At 42.8% G+C, this 22777-nt stretch overlaps 1 protein-coding gene across 2 annotated transcripts; it reads right to left on the bottom strand.

Moving 5' to 3' along the window:
- Window positions 1-19198: 19198 nt before the first annotated feature.
- On the bottom strand, window positions 19199-22632 carry LOC101723247 (melanoma-associated antigen 8). 2 transcript variants are annotated; one of them, XM_004871077.2, is made up of 5 exons: window positions 22502-22632; window positions 21152-21306; window positions 20913-21005; window positions 20535-20634; window positions 19199-20411 (listed from the first exon to the last, which is right to left on the bottom strand). In XM_004871077.2, the coding sequence occupies exons 2-5, from the start codon at window positions 21287-21289 to the stop codon at window positions 19627-19629; spliced, it is 1116 nt and encodes a 371-aa protein (XP_004871134.2). In that variant the 5' UTR covers window positions 21290-21306; window positions 22502-22632; the 3' UTR covers window positions 19199-19626. The 2 variants fall into 2 exon arrangements, with proteins under 2 accessions (XP_004871134.2, XP_021104838.1); XM_021249179.1 differs by having other exon boundaries at window positions 21152-21298; window positions 22502-22594.
- Window positions 22633-22777: the final 145 nt, after the last annotated feature.

Below are 22777 nucleotides of genomic sequence, written 5' to 3'. Positions count from 1 at the left end.
CAGCCTGAATTACATAGCGAGACCCTGAAACAAGGAAACAAACACACACATAAACAGTTCATTATGTTAGAGTTAGGGAACAAGGTCTTAAATATTGCACCATAGCATGACTCATAAAAGGAGAAAATGACACATTAGACTTACTCAGAATGAAAGACATGTGCTTCAAGAAAGAATGAAAAGCCAAGCTACAGGTGGGTAGAAAATACTTGTAAATCACCTATCCAATGAAAGACTTATATGGAAAATGCATAAAGAACTCTCAAAATTCCTTGACTAAGAAATAAAAAACACAATGTTTTAAGATCCAAAAAAGATGTCAATAGACACTTCACCAAAGTAGACATTACAAAATGATAAAAGAATCCATCCTGTGTGTGCACCTAAAAGTAGGTCCTCAAAATACATGAAACAAAGTGAAGCAGGACAAAAGGAGAAATAGCCAAATCTTTCATTCTATTTGGAGGCTTTAGCACTCACTTCTGACTGAATGACAATAAACAGAATGTTTACAAGTGCAGAAGGACACAAAGAAAGGACATTGTTAGCTTACATGAGGATACACGTTATTTTCAAGTGTATGTAGAATATTCACCAAAGTGGGACATAAAATGTCTCTTAGAATATTAAAGGAGTTGGAATCATACAAAGTACAGCCATGGTTTGAATGCATCATCAAAGAGCATGTGCTATAAACTTAATCTCTAGTGCAGCAGTGTTGGGAAGTGGGGCGTAAAGGCAGATGCCTAGGTCACGAGGGTTTCATCCTCATGAATGGATTGATGTCCACTATAAAAGGTCTGCAGGCTGCGCGTTTGGTCACTTGGTCTCTCTTGTCCAGTTCTTGCTCTTCTGCCATGGAATGAGGCAGCAAGAAGGCCATGGCCAGATGCTGGGGCCTTGATTGTGGATTTCCTGGCCTCCAGAACTGTGAGCGAATACATTTCTGTTCATTACAAATTAGTCTGCAGCAGCACAAATGGACTAAGACAGTGTGTCCTCCAGCCTTAATGGAATTAAACTAACCAGTATAACAAGAGATATCTCCCCAAATCATATAATAATTTTTTTTACCAACCTAGCTTTCAGAAAAAATTATTCAGGAAAATTAAACATTTTTTCAATTTAATGAAAATAAAAACACAACGTGTCAGAATTTATCGTATTCAGCCAAAGCCACACTTAAAGGGAAATTTATGTCATTGCATGCTTATACTAGAAAGAAAGGAAAAATTCAAATCAATAATATAAGCTTCCACTTTAACAAACTACATAAAGAAAACTAAAATATATCCAGGGTGAGGCAACATCAATTTCAGCAGAAATTAATGACATTAAAATTAGAAAAAAATGAATAATAGCAGTGAAACTTAAAACTTGTTCTTTGAAAAGATCAGAGAACCTGAAATACCCAACGTCATCCTGAAAGATTTTAAAAAGAGAGTTACTGAGAAGCAATGGCTTAGAACCTAGATAAAAGTGTAGGAAACTGTACATGAAGAGCAAGGGCTACATGGCACAGGAGTTTGAGAAAGGGCAAAAATGAAAAAGCATACAATATAAACTTAAATCAACACATATTGCATGATCTAGTAGTAATATTGTAGACAGCTGAGTTGGGTAGGAATATCAGAGGCGGTCAGACAGGGCTGGGTCCTCCAGAGTCAGGACACAGGTGAAACACAGCACAGCAGCCACCGGAGATGCCTTGGCTGAAAACCAGGCCTCAGGATAAAAAGACAGGACGACTAGACCTGTATACTTCCTCAGAGGACAAACACTGGGCCTAATGAAGTCCAGACAGACATCAGCCACCCCGGAGGGTGACCAGAGACCTCTGGACCCAGCACTTCCTAGGACAATCTTTGTTCTTTCCATCCGTGCTTGGTACGTGACTTCTTTCCCAATTGGACCACTGTGACCTAAGTGACTGTACCTGTAACCTTATTGGGTGATCACAGCTGTGGCCCACGGCGTACCCACGTGGGGTTCACCCTATAAAACTCCTCTGTAAAGGGGGGGTCCCCGGGCTACCCGCTCGGGACCCCTCCTGGCCCTCAGGAGCTTTCCTATCGATAAATATCTTCCTATTGTTAACCTCTACTGTTCCTAGAATTCATTCTTCGATTTCTAGAGAACCAGAGCTCGGCGTATCAGACAGCTAACAGGGTGGGAGATATGATATTTCATATTTCATCTCTGGTATTATTTTCTATAACATTACCATGTAATTGTTTAAAAGTATGAAATAGGCAGCAGCAAATCATTTAGACACATAGCAGATGTATATAATGGAATCAAGATGAGAACATGGAAAAATAAGAAACAGATTGTTTACAAGGATAAAATGCTAGCTGAATAAAAAATGTTGTTTGAAACCATGTTTTAAAAGGAGAAAAACAAAATATTATTCCATTGAAAAAATAAATTATGTGCACATATTTTGTGTCAGAATATCTATGAAAACACTTTAAGATCAACATAATTTGGTAAAATTCAGGGATTTAGGAGTTTTAGAAAAAAAGCCATGGGACAAAAATAAAATGCATCCAGGAGGAAAAATGATGTGTACTTCTACAAAGAATAAAATGTAAGTAATAATATGGTGATAAGAAAATTCCTGAGATGCAGAAATGGAATTATGTAGAATTATACCTATATAAGAGAACATTAATGACTTTGTTAGGACAGGGTGGGAACACAGATGTTAAAATGAAGGATTATAGTTGCGGATAACAAGAATGTCAAATGAGCACAAAACATATATAGCTCAAAAGAAATATTAACAAAATCAAGGATTTTATTTCTTTCTACTTGGTATTAACTTTGTGAAAGATAATCATCTATGAAGGAAATTTGTGATAATTCTTACAAAATATTATATCATTCTTATGAAAATCAAGGAATGATTAAATAAAAGAGAAATAGGAAGAAAAGGTCCAAAGGGGAAGGGGGGGGGTAGGGGAAAGGAAAGAAGGGAAAGAAAAAAGCTATGAGAAAAGAAGGAAAGAATGGAAACAAAATTATTTTTGTAACTAGGGAGGGGTGGAAGGGTGGAAGGGAGAGAGGGGGAAAAGGGAAAAAACAAGAATCAAATATACCATGTACAGGTACGAATTCCCGATAATGAATGTGATCATAATCGATACCTAAAATGTATCAATAAGCTTAATGAATAAAAAATTTTATAGGATAAAAATAACATAAATGTTATCTATTTGTGATTGTTTTTTTCTAAATTCTTTTATTGGTACATTTTAGGTAACCAATACGTTTACATTTATCACTGGGTGCTTGTACCTGTACATGATGTATCTTGGTCCATATTTTTTCCCCATTACCTGTGCGCCCTTCCCTATTTACATAGATTTTGTGTCCATGTTTTTTTTCTTTTCTCATAATTTTTCCTTTCGCTTCTTTCCTTTCACCTTCCTCTCAAACCACCCCTACACCTTTGGACCTATTAATATTTCAAATTATCAATTATTCATTTTAATCATTTTAATCCTTATTTACACTTTCAGTTTCTTACACTAGAGAAACTATTCGGTATTTACACATGTGTGTCCTATTTATTTCACTTAAGAGTATGGCCTCAATATGCATCAATTTAGCTATAAATATCTCTAATTTCTCCTTCTTTGTGGCTGAGTAGTACTCCATTTTATAAAAAAACTACATCTTCTTTATCCTGTTTCCAGTTGATGGGCACTTGGTCTGTTTCCAAGCTTTAGCTATTACAAACTGTGTGGCTATAAACATGGGTGCACTTATATCACTGTGGTATGATTCTTTTAATTCTTTGGGGAAGATACCCAGCAGGGGGGTAGCTGGGTCAAATGGGACCTCTAGTCCTAGTTCTTTTAGGTATCTCCATACTGATTTCCACAGTGGTCACACCAGTCTGCACTCCCCCTAACAATGGAGAAGGGTTCCTTTCTCCCCACAGCCCCACCAGCATTTGTTATTGGTTGATTTCTTTCTCTTTTTTTTTCCTTTTGTTGGTACCAGGGATCGAAATCGGGACCTTGCGCTTGTGAAGGAGGCGCCAGAACCACTGAGCTAAGTCCCTGGCCCTATTGGTTGATTTCTTGATAGCAGCCATTCTTTCTGGGATGAGGTGGAATCTCGGTGTTGTTTTCATCTGCATCTCTCAAATGACCAGTGATGTTGAACATTTTTTCATATATTTATTTGCTGCTTTTACTTCTTTGTCCGAGAAATGTCTGTTCAATTCAGATGCCCATTTTTGAATTGGGTCTTTGAATTTGGGGAGGTCTGATTTTTTTCAATTCTTTATGTTTTCTAGATAGTAGACCTTTGTCTCCGGTACAGCTGCTAAAAATTTTTTCCCACACTGTAGATTGTCTCTTAGCTCTCTGGGTGGTTTCTCTTGCAGTGCAGAAGCTTTTTAATAAGATGAGATCCCAGTTGTGGATTCTTTGTTCTAGTTCCCCTGGCTACTGAGGTATTGTTCATAAAGCCTTTTCCTATGCCAATGTCTTCAAGAGTTCTACCTAATTTATCTTCCAGCAAGTTTAGTGTTTCTGTCTTAATATTTAGTTCTTTCATCCACTTTGATCTTAGTTTAGTGCATGGTGATAGGTATGGGTCTAGTTTTAATCTTTGCCAGGTTGAAATCCAGTTTTTCCAACATTTATTAAATAGGCTATCTTTCCTCCAATGAGGGTGGTTGGCTCCTTTGTCAAAGATGAGGTGGCTGAGTATGTCTGAAGTTGTTTCTGCATCTTCTAATCTATTTCACTGATCCTTGGGCCTGTTTCTTTGCCAGTACCATGCTGTTTTATCACAGTAGCTTTGTAGTATAGTTTCAAATTGGGGATTGTGATACCCCCAGCCATGTCTCTGTTGCCTAGAATTGCTTTTGCTATTCTATGTCTCTTCTGGTTCCACATGAATTTTTGGATTGTTTTCTGTAGTTCTGTGAATTATATTGTTGGAATTTCAATCAGCATTGCATTAAATCTATATAGTAGTTTTGGAAGTATGGCCATTTTCACTATATTAGTACTTCCTGCCCAGGAACAAGGGATGTCTTTCCATTTTCTTATATCCTCCTCAATCTCCTTTTTTCAGAATGCTGTAGTTTTCAGTGTAGAGGTCTTTTGCTTCCTTTGTTAGGTTGATTCCTAGGTATTTCATTTTTTTGGATGCCATTGTAAAAGGAATTATTTCCTGAATTTCTCTTTCAGTGAGTCTGCTATTTGTGTATAAGAAGACTATTGTTTTTTGAGTGTTGACTTTATATCCAGCTACTCTACTGAATCTGTCAATTAGGTCTAGAAGTCATTTGGCCCAGTTTTCTGGGTCTTCTATGTAAAGTATATCATCAGCAAATAATTACAGTTGAGCTTCTTCCTTTCCTATCTTTATTCCTTTTATTTCTTTCTCTTTTCTAATTGCTGTGACTAATGTTTCCCAAACTATATTGAACAGGAGTGGTGATAGTGAGCATCCTTGTCGTGTTCCTGATTTTAGCGTGAAAGTTTTCAGTTTTTGACCATTTAGTATGATGTTGGCTGTTGGTTTTTCATAAATAGCCTTAATCAGGTTGAGATAAAGGCCTTCTATTCCAATTTTCTGTAGTGTTTTTATCATGAATGGGTGTTGGAAGTTGTCAAATGCCTTTTCTGCATCTATTGAGATGATCATATGGTTTTTGTCCTTGACTCTGTTAATACAGTGTATTACATTTATTGATTTATGAATGTTGAACCATTCTTGCATCCCTGGGACAAATCCAACTTGGTCAGGGTGTATGATCTTCTTGATGATCATCTGTATTCTGTTTGACAGTATCTATCTTCAGATTCCCTTAAGCTGCTCTGCATGCTTTCAATGGTGTCTTTTATCTCCTGAATATCTGTTTGAATCTGTTTCATGGATTCGATTTCTTTCTTGTGTTTGGAGATCATGGTTTCCATTTCTTTCTCATGCTGGGCATTCATGGCTTCCAGCATGTTTCTGAGCTCATCTATTTTTTTTAATCTGTTTCTCTTCTAGAGCCTCTAATCATGTCTTTCACTCTGCTCCCCATCTCTGTAGTTATCCGGGAGATTATTTCTGCTTTGAATTTTTCTCGAGCCTCACTCATCTGTTTTGAAACTTCCTGTGCTATCAGTTCAGGGTGTCCAGGTGGTTGATTATCAGACTTTTCCACCAGAATTTGTTTTTTTTTGTGGAGTGGAAGTCTGAGTTTGTGCCTTACTTAAATGCCTTCTCATTTTAATTTTTGGTACTGTCCTTGGTTTAATTCCTGGGTTGATACTTTGAAGTTGCTTATTATAAATATCTTTGTTGATGTATTTAGAACACTTATGGAATGATTGCTTCTCAGAGGTGTCTTCCAGATATAGCTGGCCTTTAGCTTTTGATTCTATAATGGCTCTGAGTCTGTCTCATTTTCATCATAAGAGGAAGGACAACTGATTAGATCAATTACAACACCTTAGCCCAAGTGATACAATCAGTAGCACAATAGCATCAAGTACCTCTTAGAAAATGACAATTTGTGGTAGTTATTAATCTATCACCTTTATCTGTGTGAATTAAATCAAAATCGAGGACCAACCCAACATAATTTTATAGTGAATAAACTCTTCAATATAGCAACTTTACCCTTCAGGATGGGGAGTTAGAAGGAGTTGGGGAGTGAGGAATAGGTAAGTAGAAGGATAGGGGAAGGTTAGCAGTGAGGCCAGAGGGCACAGGCAAGAGAAGGAAAGAGAAAAAAAGAAAGATAAAGAAGAAATATGAATTAGGGGCAGAACAGGAACACAAAGGGAGATGAAGAACAATGTGGGACAGCAAGGGAGTGAGGCAGAGAGAGAAAGAAAAGAGAAAAATAAAAATTTTTAAAAGAGTAGCAAAGAAAAAAATTAAAAATAAGAGCAAAAAAAATAGTGGTAATTTTGAAAATAACAAATAAAAGATAAAAGTGAAGGGCCTCCTTCAGGGTATGTCTCTGCTGTCACAATAGACAACGTGGGCAGCAGTATGCAGTTATAAGTCAATGAGTCTCAGCAAGCCAGTCACAGACCTGTGAGATTCAGGCAGATTTCTGGCGGCAACTACCAAGTTGCACTCCCTGTCTTCCTACAGGGTTGAACTCTGCAAGGTTGTACTGCAGGTTCCAGCTGCCTTTCCGCTGGAGCTAGTCCAGGTTCCGAATGGAGGTTATTATCCCTCCAATTTACCAAGCACAGTCGTCTGGTGTGCCTTTATTGCAGAGATTCTCTTCACTTTTCCGGTGGGCTTCAGTTTTCATCAGGGAGCCTGAGAGAGGCCCTCTCTCTGTTGTTCACTTCTACAGCTCAGGACAATGGCATTTATGCTCCCCTGTGCCTCTGTAGTGCGGATCCAAGTAGCTGCACAGCCAAGAGGCGCGGGCGGGGGCGGGGGGTGTGTGTTGTTGTTGCAGGGGCCGGCCCACCCAAGCTTCAGGCTGGTGGGGCTGCCCGGGGGTCCTCTCTGCTCGGTCTCAGGGCTCAGTATCCGGCTTGGTCTCCAGCTGGGTCTCTGGCTGGGTTTCCAGGTTGGTCTTCTGGTCGAAAGTGGGCTGAGCGAGCCAGACTGAGCAGGGTGCACTCAGCCCACGCCTGCTCTGCCCTTGCGCACCGCCAAGCAGGAGGCTGGTCTGTTTGATTGTTTTTACCGAACTCAGTTGCTGCAAAATTTTAGGCCCTTTGAAATCAACTTTTCTTTATAGTGAAGTATATAAATTTGTCCAGGTAGAAACATGAGCTGCACCAAAAGTTTTTTCTGAAGTCAAGATATTTTGAAGGGAAGTTATAAAATAAAAAAAAAAGCCACAACCACAAATCTTGTGCAAACTTGGTCTTATTTTAATTCTCTTTTGCTTTTGTGAGGATACAATTCAATGTTTTCCTTTTTAAAGCTTTCAATTATTCCTATTTACTAAATGCTTTGAAAGCTGGCTTTTTTCAGGTGGTTTGTTTGGTGAATGATCTATTTGAGTTTTTCAATTGATCTTGAATGCAATTCACTTAAAATGGACAAGATTCATTTATAAAAATATTCATAACCATTGCAGGAAACAGATTAACTTACAAAGAATTTATCAAAGACTGATTGATGAAGAGCAAGAGAGAGAACGTATTCTTCCTTGCTGACTTTCTTTTTGCTTTCAACATCAGCATCATTATAACAATATTTATTTACTCAACACATGTGTGTATACATATGTATATATAGTTTGAAAACTAGCTTCTATTTTCATTGATAAAATATTGTCGCTTTAGCGTTATCCAGTTATAAATTACCTGTGTACTTGAATTCCAAATATATTTCTGCTTCATAAATTTCTTGTAAGAAAAAAGTACATTTTCAGACACTGATTGGCATTAATAGCAGTAATGAATGAGTCACATTTAAATTTTTTTATTATGAACTTAGAAAAAGTAACATGCCTAATAATAATACAATCATGAAAATATTTTGCACAGAGATTATTAACATACAGGATCTTATATACCACTGGATCCAATCATGTCATGAAGAATATGACTTAAATATAAATGTAATTTTCCTTGAAAAACATAAGTTAATACTTTTTCTAGAAGGAGGGCTCAAAAAGAAGATAAAATCTTATCTATGTAAGCCTGTATATAAAAGTCTCAGAGATATTGGGTGACTATGCGTAACCCACTAATTGTGTTTCAAAGTACTTATTTCTTTCTAGTTGCACAATTGGTACACATATCAGAGGCTAAACAGGGTCAAGCAAGACATGAATGAAGATTGGAGACAAACCATCCAAAAAATACATGTTTATTTTTGTTAGTATAAATCACATTTAAAAAGTAATATATTACAAGTATGAAGGTAGTTCCTATGTATTTCTTAAGTTTTAGAAATTATTAAAAATATAAATGAGAAAATTAAGAAATTAATTTTTGGCTGTATATTTTCCCAGGTCTAAGGATGTCTTGTGGTGGTCTATGTTAATTGTGTCCACTTGATTGGCTAGGGAGGCCCTAGGAACCCTAGGTGAAGCACACTTGTGGGTGTGTCTAGGTGGGTCATAGAGGCATGACCTAGACTGCCTTCCTCTCTGGCGCTGTTCCCTTACTCTGCTTATGGCCTCCGTGAACTAAGCATTTTTGCCCTGCCATGCAGTTGTGGCATGATGTTCCTGCCTTGGAGCCAGCTGACCATGGACTGAATCCTCTGAAACCATAGCCAAGTGAAACCTCTCCTCTTTTAAATTGTATGTGTTGGGTATTGTGTCCCAGCAACAGGAAAGCTAACACATGTCTACATGAACATATATAGGAGTCCCACAGTCTCTCAGTCCTGGTTTTAATCTGAATACATTTGAAATGCTGGGAAATTTGTAGTGCATAAAAATTTTTAGATTTTAAATTTGGGGTATAAGACTTTTGCTTCTTGCCAAGCTAAAACAATAGGAATTAATTTATACATCTATCTGAAATAATAAAAAAATACAGACAAAATATATAAAACAACACAGGCTAGTGGTTTCTGAAAGATGTAAAACAAAAAGAGGCAAGATCTTATAATTGCCTCCAGATTGATGCCTGAAGACACACTGTCATTCATACTGCACAGAGGAGCCTGATTTATGTTTCCATTGTGGACATGGAACTCAGAGTCTAGGAATACTGAGATGGGCAGAGCTTGCAGTGTGGAATACTGAGAAACAGAAAGGTGCACACAGAAATGTCCTGAGCTCACAGAAGGCTGGAGAGAATTCTTATACCGATCAGGTAAAGTGCAAACCCTCATAATTGATAGAGTATTGGGTTAGAATACTCAGAAGGGTTATATCTTAGAGGTAAAGAAATATTAACCATAGATCAAAGAAGATTCTGGTTTCATATAACAAAATTTAAAGCAAGATTCAAAAGGATCATACTGTTTTCAAGTAACTTAATTATGTCTCAGAAAAAAGCTCAAGAATATTTATTTATAGAGATAAAAAATACCCAGCACTCAACAAGTTGAAATTCACAATGTTTATCATCTGATCAAAATTACCAGGCATTCAAAGAGACAGTGTAGTAAGATGAATAATTGGAAGAAAAATCAACTGATCTCAGTGACATACAAATGAGGCAGATGATAGTAGATAAGGGTAATTATGCAATTATTAAAACTGAATTTATGTGTTCAAGAAATAAGAATAAAAATTAATCATGATAATAAAGACATAGAAGATATAAAAAATCCCAAGTAACCTTTGAAATGTGCAAACTACAATTTTTTGAGTTGAAAAAGTGCAATAGAGTGTACTAATGGCAGAGTAGATGTGACAGAAAAAACAGTAAACTTGAAGATACAGCAATAGAAACTTCCCAGAATGTAACAGAGAAGAAAACAACCCTGAAAATAATGAACAGTCACTAGTGAGCTATGAGACAACTTCAAGTGCCTTTGATAGAGAAAATTTGATCTATAAGTTAGTTATTAAGGTAGCTGAAGTAGAATAAGTAACACATTCCTTTAAGATTTACCTTTCCCGTAACTCTTATTGTTTGTGATGGCTAACTGAACCTTTGACCTGTAACTTAGCTGTAGATAACATTTAACCTGGAGAAAAGCAAAGTAGAAATGTTTGGGTAGTTTACAATGTTTGTGTTTTAAGCGCCATCTGTTTGTTATATGTCTGTGACTATAACCATTAACAGGAACTAGTTGTAAAAGAGAAACAGAAATTTTACTGACTAAGACCACCAGAAATGAGGTAATGGCTAAAAGAAGATATAAAAGGAAATGTTAAAACAAAGAACGGGGCGGACATTGATCAGACGAGTTTCTGGCAGTCCCTCCTTGCTGGCAGGTAAAGGCTTTGTTATTTAACCCAAATTCTGTGTCTCCATACATTTCTTTCCATGATTCTGGAACACCCTAATATAGATGCATTTGGAGACCCTTGAAGGAGAGAAAATATGGAGGATAAAACACATTTGAAGAAATACTGAACGAAAATTATCAGGATCTGATGAAAACTCTAAACCGACAGATGTAAGAAGCTGAAAGAATCTCAAGAAAAAGCAACTGGAAGACAATTATATGACATCTAATAATTAAATTGCTTTAAATCAGTGACAGTGTCTTAGTCACTTTATTCATTGCTGTGACACAATACCTGACACCCCCAATTTAGGGCAGAAACGGTTTCTTTTGGCTCACAGTTTGTAGAGGTCTCAGTATAGTTGGCTGGCTGCAAGACAGAGTGGCATGGCAGAGGAGCCTGTTGGAGGAGAGCTGCTCACAGCATGGTGTCCAGGAAGCAGACAGTCAAGGGAGGAGCAGGAGAGGGAGATGGACCCTTCCAGGCCACCCACCCATGACCTGCCGCCCTTGACCAGGCTGCACCTCCCAAGATCACATTTAGCTATAAACTCATCATCAACGGACCAATCCACTGATGAGTATCACACACCATAATCCAATCACCTCCCCAAAGCCCCACCTATGAGCACACATGAACCTTTGTAAGGGGTGGAGGGGGCTTCTAGATATAAACCATACCAAAGAGAAAGTCTTAAAAGTAACCCAGAGGGGGAAAATACCTATATGGGAATAAAAATTAAGATCACAGCATATTTCTTGTCAAAAACAATGAAAGCTAGAGAAGAGTGGAGCAATATATTTAAAATACTGAGAGAAAAATGCGTTATCAACTCTGAATTCTACACCCAGTGAAAATACATTTCAAAACAAAGATGAAGAACAGTATTTTTCAGAATTAAATGTCAACAGATGTGTAGTATAAGAAATGTTAAAGGAAGTCCCCAGGCAGACAGCAAATGACACCAGACAGAAATCTAGATCTACACAAAGCAATGAACAGCACTGGAAATTGCAACTTATATAGGTAAGTATAGAGATGATTTCCTTGGTGTGTCAATGCATTTAAAAGATAAGTGTTTAAAGTAAAAGTAATAACAATGCACGGTGAAGTTCATGACATGGAGTAAAATGTGGGCTAATCATAGGTAAAAAGCTAAGAGGGCAGAAATGGAGATAAACACTTGGTTTTCGTGTGTCTGTTCCTATTCCCATGGATATGGCAGGTTTTTTCCTTTTTAGCTAAGGCCCTAGCACAGTAACTTGTGCAACTCATGCATACTGGACATTTAACTGTAATGTTTATGAGATGCGGTCTTGTTGTGCTTCTCAGCTGAGCCCTGAACTCTTGGGCTCAAGAGAACTTCTTGCTTCAGCCTTCTGAGTAGCTGGTCCACTCATTCAGTTTCAGGCACTTATCTAACCCCTTTCACCTAAAGTGTGAACACAGTGTGAAGTGCGGGGTACTGTGAATCCAGACCAAAATTATTCCGTGTCCTCTGTTGAGGAAGGAATTCATATAGGAATGTCTTTTTCTTATGCTCTTTATGGGAACCAAGAACACATTTTTAGTAGGTTGCATTAGTTTCCTGTTGTCACTGTAACTAGTTACCAAAAATGTTGCACCTTAAACAGCACAATTGTTTTTTATATTGAACTGATATATAAAAATGATATCTATTTATGGAGTATCCTGCATTTTGAATACATTTATACATTGTGTAGTGTTCAAATCAGAACAAACATATATATTTCCACAAACATTATTTCTTTATGGGTAAAAACATTGAAATCTTTTCAACAGTGTTTTATTTTATAAAAATTATTACCTATAGTTATGCTACTATATGTCACAGAACACTAGAATTTATTCCCCCTATCAGCTTACCCGCTTGATTACCTTGTCCTCATCTCTTTCACCCTCTACCACTCTCTCCAGCTTCTGGAATCTACCATTATGATCTCAACTTCTGTGAGAGTTTACTGGCTGATATGGTAGGGCTATATTAAATTTTTTAGGAACCTGAATACTGTTTTCCACAAGGGCTGTATTAATTTAATTTCCACTAACAGTGCATCCTAGCCAGCACATTAAAACAGTGCAAATTTATTCTCTTAACATTTTGAAGGCCAAAAATCCAAACGAGTCTTACAGTGCTAAAACTAGCAGCACTAGGGCTGGGGATGGAGCTCAGTGGTGGAGCCCTTGTCTGGTATATGTGAAGCCCTGGGTTCCATTGCCAGCACCTAAAAAACAAAACAAAACAAAACAGAAAATAGAAACAAAAACAAAAATGCATCAGCAGGGCTGTTTCCTTCCAGCTTCTAAAGCTACCAGCATTCCTGGGGTTGTGACTTCATCACTACAATCTTTGTTTTGTGATCACAATGCCTTTCTCTCCTGTATGTGTTTCAAATCTCTCTCCAGAGCCTTCAGTAAGGACTCTTGTGACCTCTTCTAGGGTTATTCACACAGTACAGAAAAATCGCTGTGTATCACAATCCTTCACCACATCTGCACAGTCCCAATTGCCATGTGCGGTCACATTCACAGGTCCCAGGGATGGGGGTGTGGGTGTGTCTGAGAGGTCACCAGAGGGTTCCACTTGCTGATTCAAAATGTAGGGCCTGCACACAACTGGGTTGTCTGCCTTCATGAGGAAACCCACAGCTCCCTCAACTGTGCTCCCTTCCAGAATCCCCACAGGAAACTATGACTGAGAGTGACCTTGTGGGTGTCTCCTTCCCAGGTTCCCAAACCATCCCGGAGATGGGAATGCTCTTAACCAGGTTGTGTGATGCTACTTGCATTGTGCCCTAATCATCTATACCAGTTTACCAAGGGAGTGTGGGCCATCCGAGGTTTCCATCCACCGTGCAAATGTCCCCACCTTGGGCCAGCCCTCTGTCCCAGACAGAATCCGCGGGCAGTGCTGGCCCACAGTCACAGCCGCAACCCCACCCCTGGAGCACCAAGAACTCAGAAACCTCAAGGCCGGCTGAGGCAGGAACACCATCTGGGCCATGTCTCAAGCCGAGTCCACAGCCGGCCCTTCATCTGCAGAGGCCGAGGCCATTGGTCCCCGGCATTTTCCCTCCTCTGGCCCCCTCCATGCGGCCCAGCACCCCGTCCACTGCTCCGTGGTGTTCCTGGCCTGTCTCAGCCGTCAGTCTCCAGCCCACTCCCTCTCACAGTGGAGCTCAGAGGGGACAGAGCACCCGTCTCCAGAGGGCGTCAGGGCGTCTCCCAGGTCTGGTCAGGGCCCGGGGGCTCTGGGACACTAGAGAGGTCGAGAGATGCTGCTGCTTACCCAGCTGACAGAGGGGGCCAGCTTGGCTCTTGCTGACAGAGTCAGGGGACCCGCACAGAGGGTGGGGTGTCTGGTGTGCCCTGGTCCATTCTCCCAACAGGGGGTCTGCCCAGACCTCACTGCCACTTCCGGCTGGTGGTGGTGAGTCCCGGATGTCCCAGTCCTATTCATGTCCTCCCTGGTCCACTCCTCCACTCTCCCTCAGCCCCCTCCCTCCGTGCTAAGTCTGTATCGAGAGCCCTGAGTGACAGCTGGCTGGGGCTCTCCGAACTGATTTCCATGTGGTCTTGTTAGGGTTCAGGTCTAGAATGTCCCCCAGTCTCACGTGCTCAGAGTTAAGGTTTATGGAAGGCCGTTGGACCATGGGTGTGCACTGCTCACCAGTGCATTGAGCCAACAAGGACTTCATACCCAAATGTGCTGGTAGGAGGTGGGGCCCTGTTGGAAGGGATGTGTCACTGGGAGTGCATCTGCGGAGGGTGTATCTCCCTCCCGGGCTTCTCCTTTGTTTAGCTCTCCTTCCTGCCTGGCATGAGAGTGAGGAGCTTTCCTCTGCAATTTCTGCCTAGGAGCCAACCAACCATGGAGTGAATCCTCTGAAAGCTGTGAGCTGAATTAAACCCGTCCCGCTTTAAGTTGTGGGTATTGGGTATTGTGTACCCGCAATGGAAAGGTGAGTAATACAGCTCTCTCATAGATGCTGGACGCAACTGTACTCTGGATGCTCCCAGAGCCCCTCTCTTGCCCCGGGCCTCCTGCATGCTTCTCTTTTCAGCCTCCTGGATAGTTCTAGAGAATTTTTTCTCCTCAACAAGAAATGGGGAATATCCTAGGGGCCAGGAATTTAGCTCAGCGGTTCTGCTGCCTGCCTTATAAGCACAAGGACCTGAGTTCGATCCCCGGCACTGTCCCTCCAAAATGGGAAATGTCCTGTTGACATTTCAGAAATTAACATAATCTGTGATTTTTATGAAAATGTAAAGTAGCTAGGCATTACTTGAGTGAATTTTGGCAATATTTATAAAAAGTTGATATATTCGTATCATTCCACTTCAACTACATGTGAATATTGTTACCCTCTTAGAAGAAAAGACATAGATTTGCACAAGAATTCATGTTCTAAGATGCTGATTTCAGTTCTACTAATTACAGCAACAAATGGAGAACAATTTATGTATCCACTAGGAGAGTATTTTGATTATTTATGGCTCTTGAATTCCTTACAGCAGGCTCAGGGAGTGTTGGGACACCAGAGTGTTCAAGAGAGGTTGCTTACTCAGAATGAACAAGAGGCCAACCATGCTCTTGCTCACAGAGACAGAGGAACCCCAAAGGAGGGTGGGGTGTCTAGTGTTCCTTCCTAACAAAGGATTATGGAGAATAGTTACATAATCAAGTTAGATCCACATATGGTGTCACAGGAAGATCCTGCATCCATTGTATTAAGTGTTACCGGCAGATGCAGATTGATACACACATCCTTACCCATTGTATTAGTCATCTATCCCATTGCTGGGACACAGCACTGGACACCCACACTTAGAGGAGGAGAAGCTTAATTTGGCTGATGGTTTCAGGGGACTCAATGCATGGTCACATGGTTGAAAAGCATGAATATCATGATAGAAAAACACAGTGGAGAAAAGAGGTTTACTTATCGGTGGTTGGAGAACAGTGCCACAAAGGAAGGGGTCAGCGGCTACATATATCTCCAAAGTCCATATTCACATTATCCTCCCAGGCATACCTACAGGACTGTTTAGTAACACCACGGGCAGCTCTCAAGCCAATCAGGTAGACACAATTAGGATTAACCTTCACTCACATGTATGTGGGATGACCAATATATTTTAATAGCACATCCATACATGAAAAAGCTTGAAATGAGCCTTAAAATAATGAACACTACATTAATCATTGAGGTGACCTGTGAAGAGAAGAGGAATTATGAAAAGAGGAAGTTATGATGTATCTGTATTGTTAATTTTTTTAAATAATTTCAATCAAAATATTTAAATAAAGTAACTGCTACCTGATGCAACAGACCAAACCTGGAATTTCAACAGTTTAACACCATAAGTTTGTTTTGTGTGTAAATAAATTCTGCTGTGTACTGCAGGTGCTCTCTGCTCTGAGAAGCTCCAGGGGTCCTGGCTGCTTCCTTCTTGTGGTTCCCTCATGTGAACAAAGGGTGGCCATATTTGCTGCAAAGGAGGAGAAAGGATGGGAATGCAGACTGGCTCTCAAACCCCGCAGGTGACCCGCAACACTTCCAACATGTTTCACTGGGAAGGAAGTGTCACAAGCCTTTTTGTGATGACAGAGCGACAGTAATGTTTCCCTGGGCCCAGGAAGGACAGGAGAACATGTGGATGGCTGCTTGTACTCTCTCCCACGAACCATCACAGAGTAGGTACTTAGCAAAAAAGCAACTGATGTCCTTTGTTAGGCAACATCACTCCTCATCTCTTGGAGATGCTTCTGAGAAGACCAGATTTGCCTTGACATTCTCTGAACCCTGAAGTGCCTACACTGTAATGCATGCTTTTAAATCCTACATTGTCCCATGTGATCTGAAGAGGATCATGTAAAAGCTAGCAAAGAGCAGTCACCTTCTTTCCACAATAGCAGTTTCCTGCACTTCCCTTTGCAGTGCGGATTTTCTCCTTGCATCTGATGCAGGCCTTAAATCAACCTGTGAAGCTCTGTCCCCTCCACATGACCATTCCTACCTCATCACCTGGACACGTACATGAGTCACTCGGGAAGCAGGTACTTTTCTGAGAAGCAGGTGCCAGAAAAGAGGCACAGGAAAGACGGCAATTGCTTTTTCTCTTCCAATCTGAGCCAGCATGTCCATGAAGGAACCATTTCTCACCTGCAAGAGGACTGTGTGGTCTCTAGAAACTCAGCTTCAGGAAATGTTTGCTCCTCATCTAGCACTGATGAGGGAGAGCTTTAGGTTCTGCTCCCAAAAGAAGCCAATCCATCCGTTTATGTGTTCAGTTTCCAGCTTCAAGTAAGAAGCTCATTAAAATCCTATACAAATATTGGAATAGCCTCAAACACCTTCCCTGTACGCTCAGGGTTATAGCCCAAGAGCCAGGAGATTGGCAGCCAAGTCAAGGACTACTCAGGCCCACCGGGAAAACAAAGAAGGTGATGGCTCCCAGGGACAGATGCCCAGGTGTCTAAAGTCACAGTCCTGAGTGACTTCTCTGGCCAAGGGCCTTGGCTACCAGAGGGGACCAACATGAGCTGGCAGAGCCAGGGACTCCTGAAGGGCGTAGGGATGCTGTGTCACGGGGAGGGCAAGGACATCTGTGCAGCCTCTAGAAGGGGCAGCAGGGAAGGGCTGAGCATGGAGCCAGGTGCCTGAGCTGGAAGGGAAGCCACGTGGGGGACAACCAGGGAAGGGGTCGTGCAGCAGCAGAGTGCTGGCGCAGGTCGGCCCTCACGGGACCCAGCTCAGATGTCCCCACTGTGTGTGACTCTGTCATCTCGCTAGGACAGCCTGTCCGAGGCCTCCCAGGGTCCTTCTCTAGGTTAGGAGGGACATGATATGCTGGGCTTAGAGACGATTGGCAAATCCCAAGTTGTAGCAGTGGAGCCAGATGTGCTCACAGCGGGACACTCACCCAGCCCTGTCCCTTACCAGCCAGTCACCTGGGAAAGTCCCAGCCCTGGGAGACCAGGGCTCTTCATCTGTGAAGCGAGTCTGACCAGGCCCGTCCAGTAGGACTGCAGGAAGGTGTGCACCGCGTGGAAAGCACCCAGCCCAGTGCCTGGCTGGAGCCGTGACCACACTGAACGGCAGGTGGCTGCTGTTTCGAACAGGACTGGATCCACCCCGAGCACTTGTCACTGCTCTGCAGGACATATCAGAGACTATGCAGCTCTACAGGACATGCAGGGGTTAATCGGCCAAAATGGGAAATTTCAGGAGTCAAATTCACTAACTTCTTCCTCTTTGAAGATGTATTACAAAATCTGTGCATGAAGCTATCTTTCCCAGTGCATCTCAAAGCCCCTAGAATGTGAGTGAAGGACCAGCTCCCCCTCCATCTGAGCTGCTTTTCCAACCAAACCATTATTTCAATTCATCCTCATCCAAAATCTAGCCCTTATTTAGAATTATGCCACTTAAAGGGAACCTAGGTATAATGCTCCAGTGCACTTTTCTCTGGTTCTCTCAGCCAAGGAAAATGTGTCAAGTCTAGAGCTTTCTGGGCAAAACTTCAAAGAAATATCCCATATTTGTCTAGAAATCTTTGCAGATGACGGTTACAAATCACCTAGTTCTTATGTTACGTCCAGCTACACTGGGACAAGAGCTCAGGACACATCTAATACCCAGTCCAGGTGGACATTCCTTTCTGCTTTATCCACGAATCAAGCAGAACTGCTCAGAGCAGTTTTCCATTGTAAGCCCCAAGATACCTCAACGGAGTGTCTGGCCCTGGGCACCATGCAGTAAAATCGGCTCTCAAAGAAGGAACTGCGGTTTCCCCAAGCCCCAAGCTGCCCTAAGCATTCGCCCTTCCCTGCAGCATCCCCCTCCCTTTAAGCCCTGGAGGACAGCTCTCCATTTCCTGCCACAACTGGAAATGGCCCAAGACTCCACCATCCTATGGGGAAGAGCAGGTCCTGCTCAGCCTAGTTTACTCACTTCTCCACCGCTAACACACAGCCTTCCAAAGAGCATCTGCCCCAAGAAGGTCTGGGGTCAATGCATCTGTGACCAGATGGGGTTCTTCCTTAAAAGTAAATTTTTCCAATATTTTTGAATATGTCAAGCATATGCAGGTATATTTAAAGAATTTTTACAGAACACACTAAAAGGGATAAAGGAAAATAAATATTAAGTGCATTTAACTTTTTTCTGTATTTTGGGGGCTTTTTTTTTGGTACCGGGAATCAAACTCAGGACCCTGCGCTTGCGAGGCAAGTGGCAGAACCACTGAGCTAAATTGCCGGCCCAACTTTTTTCTGTATTTATTGACCCCATCTATTTTAATGATGACTTCACATTTCCAAGAAAGCTTTTATTCCAACGAGAAATTATCTTGTTCCAGATCACAAAATAGGATGGAAGACTTTACAGTTTGTTTTACAAAACAGCAAAACTCTTAAAAACGTTATAAACAGCAATGTTTGTGCCCAATGCCATTGAAAGTTTACAATTTGAAGATAATTAAATCTTTATTAAAAGGGAGAACATGGGAAAAAATTTCAAAAAGAAAAAAATCAACTCATTCACATAGAAGAGAAATGCAAAGATTATGTACTGAACTTAACAAATCCCCATTCTACATTGGCACTATTTAGAAAATTGACTGCTCTTTTCATGCAGAGTTTAGAATCTGCCTCAGAAATAACATAGGTCAGAAGCTGCTGAATGCAGCCCTGGAATGTGTCCTGTCCCTAGTAATCACTCCTCCAGTGGCCCTGGGCCGCTCTAGTCTTCATCTTCTGAACCCTCTTCATCATTGATAGGAAAGGCCCTGAGGGTGGTAGCTTTGAGCCTGCCCCAAAATTCAAGGACTTCCTTCTCATTGGTTTCAGCATGGGCCCTTGGGCCCCACAGGAAGTTATATTGAGGAGGATCACTGTTGGGTACCTCCAGACACAATAGGTACTGTTCCTGCACCAAGTCTGCGGTGAGAAACTTCCTGGGCTCCCCAAAGATGATGTGGTCACTCCCAGGACACACCCCTATCTCACTCAGTGCTTCCCAGATGGCCTCCTCCCTGGCAGAGCTGCCCTGCAGGTAGATGAAACCCAGGATGATTATCAGGAGGATGGTCCTGGGATAGCCCTTGGCATTACTCTCCATCCCATCATAGGTGAGGCCCAAGACAGGGACAAGAATATAGAAGGAGCTGGAAGGTTGCACTTTCTTTACATCAATGCCAAAGACCAGCTGCATGCTCTGAGTGGCTTCCCTGAAGATCACAGGGAAGTGCTCCTTGTACTCTCTAGTGACAACCAGCTTCATTTCTGCCATGGTGCTTGGCTCCTCCGTTAGATACTTTGATGACAGGAACTGGATCAATGCAGCCAGCTTACTATCTACAGCATCACTAATCAAGGACTCAGTGTTGGAACCCTCTTGTTTGCTGCTGGAGCCCCCATGGGATTGGCTTGGTGGGGTGGCATCCATGGCACTGGGAAGAGAGGAGCCTCCCTCAGGATACTGAGAAGGATCCGGCATTTCAGCAATAGAAACCTCCTTTATGGTGCCTAGGATCAGACAATAGAAGAAAGAAGAGGATGTGGAGGAAAGGCAATGAGAGAGGGTGAAAGAGGTGACCTCCTCCTACACAACATTGAAAATCTGCCCATCCACGAAGCCCCATGTCTTACTTTGGCCCTCAGAATCTTCTTCAAGTCGAGAGTGCTTTGGCGATCCAGACATGATGGTATGGGACCTCCAGTTGGAGCTCAGTGATGGGGATTCAAGAACCTGGGGGAGAGAAAGGTTCTGAGCAGCATTTGAAGAGAAGGTAAGGGGAAATGAGTTCGTCCATGGTCCCTAGGCCTTCCCACAGGTGAGACAGGTTGAAGCTGGGATTCTGTATGTTGGGGTATGGGGTTCTCTCTGCTTTTATCCAGACACCAGGCAGTGCCTCGGATCCCTAGGGCCCCCAGGCTATAACAGTGGATACCAGGCTCTATGGATTCCCTTCTTTTGGGGGTGTGGAGGGTATTTCCATACCTTCAGTCCTCACTCAAGTACCTCACCTTGATTGCTGGCAGGTCCTGGCTTTCTCCCTCTGCTGACCAGGCGTGGCTCTGCTGACCTGGTGACCCACTGCCCACCAAGGCGTGCTCTCCCTGAGCTCAAGGAGATAGAAATGAGATGCAGCACTTCTGCACACCCCTGCCCAGGCTTTCCCCAGGGTTTAGACAGAAGGACGAGGTTACAGAAGTCCTCCCTTGTCTGGTGCATGCCCAGGGAGTCACACTTCCCATCTGCTGACCTGTGCATGCACCTTGGAATCCAAGGACACTGTCTCTCTGTCACCCCAGAGGTGGAAGCTGGTGGTGTGTTTGGGGTGACTCTTCCTCTCAGTCCTGTCACTGGCCACCCCAGCCTGACAGCAGGTGCAGTTTCCCATGTCTTAAATCTGTTGAACTGATGCCATATTCATCAGACCAAGTCCCACTCCTCTGTGACGCCCAGAGGCAGGGTCAAAGGTGCACTGTGCTGTCCAGTGCTGACAGCATGATGGAGGTCACCCTCTGGTCTACTGTGCAGAGTTCCCTCAAGTGTCCTCCCTGTAAGTCCTCCCCTTGAGTCTTTCCAAGAGCCCTACCTATCTGTGGCCCTGAGTCTTCCTCCCTCAGACTCCAGGTAGGACTGCAGGACTCAATTCGGTGTGAAAGCATAGGCATACTGAGTTCCATCTATCATGGGTTCTAGGATACACAGCTCTACTTCATTTCTCACTGATTTGGGGCAGGGCTTGGAGGCAATTGAGCCCAGGTGTTTCTGCTCCTGATACCGGAAACATGGAGCTCAGAACAAGGATCTGACTCTGTCAGGTTCCAGTGAAGCAAAAGCTCGCCCTAACCTAAGAATTCTGAGACCCTTTCTCTAGGATTGGATGATTTTCCATCGTACCTAGCAGGTGTTTTTTTTTTTTTTTTTTTTGTACTAGGGATTGAACTCAGAACCTTGTACTTCCGAGGCAGGCGGTGGCACCACTGAGCTAATTCCCCGGCCCTGGGACCCTTTCTCTGCAAGGAGGCTCCCCCAGGGGGCCCCCCGCTCCCCCCGCCCCTTATTGATCTGAGCGAGGTCCTTTTTGCTCCTCCTACCTGAAACACAGCCTTTAGAAATAGGGATTTAGCTCAGTGGCACCGCGCCTGCCTTGAAACCGTAAGGTCCTGAGTTCGATCCCCGGTACGAAGAAAAAAAAAAAGTTCTCATTCTGCTGTCAGTTCCCAGAGAGGTCAGAGAGGTTGCTAACCTGAGAATTCGTCACAGCACGAACAGGAGCAGGGACCCGAGGCTTTTCTAGAATGTTCTGGGCCTTCTTTCTGGGCCGGGGCTTCCTCAATCCCCAACAGCCCCTCCTAACTCAGGCCGGGTCCTCTCCCCTCCTTTCGGGGGACGCTCAGCCCTCAAAACAGGGCGCTGGCTCTCCCCTCTGGGTCCCCTTAGGAAGAAGGAGGTCCGTCCCTGACAATTCAGCCTGGAGTACAAGGCTGATATCGCGGGTAGATCTAGACTGTTCCAGGTCCCTCTCTCGGGGGCTGGGTTTCCTTATTCCCCGCACAACCCTGAATGTGACCCTTAACCGAGCCCGGCCTTCCCCTCCTCTCACCCAAAGCGTGCATCGGAAGAGTCTCCAGCGCTGTGACCCCAAGAAGCGTGACCCCAGGAAGAGCGAGACAGCCGATGGACGTCACTTCCGGGAATGTGGGTGGTGGGGGCAGGTGGGGGCAGGTGAGGGCAAGCGGGGGCGGGGGGGGGGCTCGCCGGAGGGCTGGCACGGTCTTCTGAGTCCCTCTTCCCCACAGCTGGCCGCCGTCCTCCCTGACTCCAGGGGCCCCTGAGGCTGCAGAGGAAGAGGCTTACTCTTTAGGTTCGGCCTCCGCTT

This window comes from Heterocephalus glaber, unplaced genomic scaffold, assembly GCF_053883595.1.
Source record: "Heterocephalus glaber isolate CG9 unplaced genomic scaffold, H.glaber_assembly_v1.0 deba00001164, whole genome shotgun sequence".
Classification (NCBI taxonomy): domain Eukaryota; kingdom Metazoa; phylum Chordata; class Mammalia; order Rodentia; family Bathyergidae; genus Heterocephalus; species Heterocephalus glaber.
This window is presented reverse-complemented; position numbering and strand designations above follow the sequence as displayed.

Coding starts and splice junctions, on each gene's coding strand:
- LOC101723247 (XM_004871077.2), bottom strand. CDS start 21,289: ATGGGAAACTGCACCTGCTGTCAGGCTGGGGTGGCCAGTGACAGGACT. Junction 21,006..21,151: donor ATTCCAAGGTGCATGCACAG/GTCAGCAGATGG, acceptor CCTTGAGCTCAG/GGAGAGCACGCCTTGGTGGG. Junction 20,635..20,912: donor AGGACCTGCCAGCAATCAAG/GTGAGGTACTTG, acceptor TCTCTCCCCCAG/GTTCTTGAATCCCCATCACT.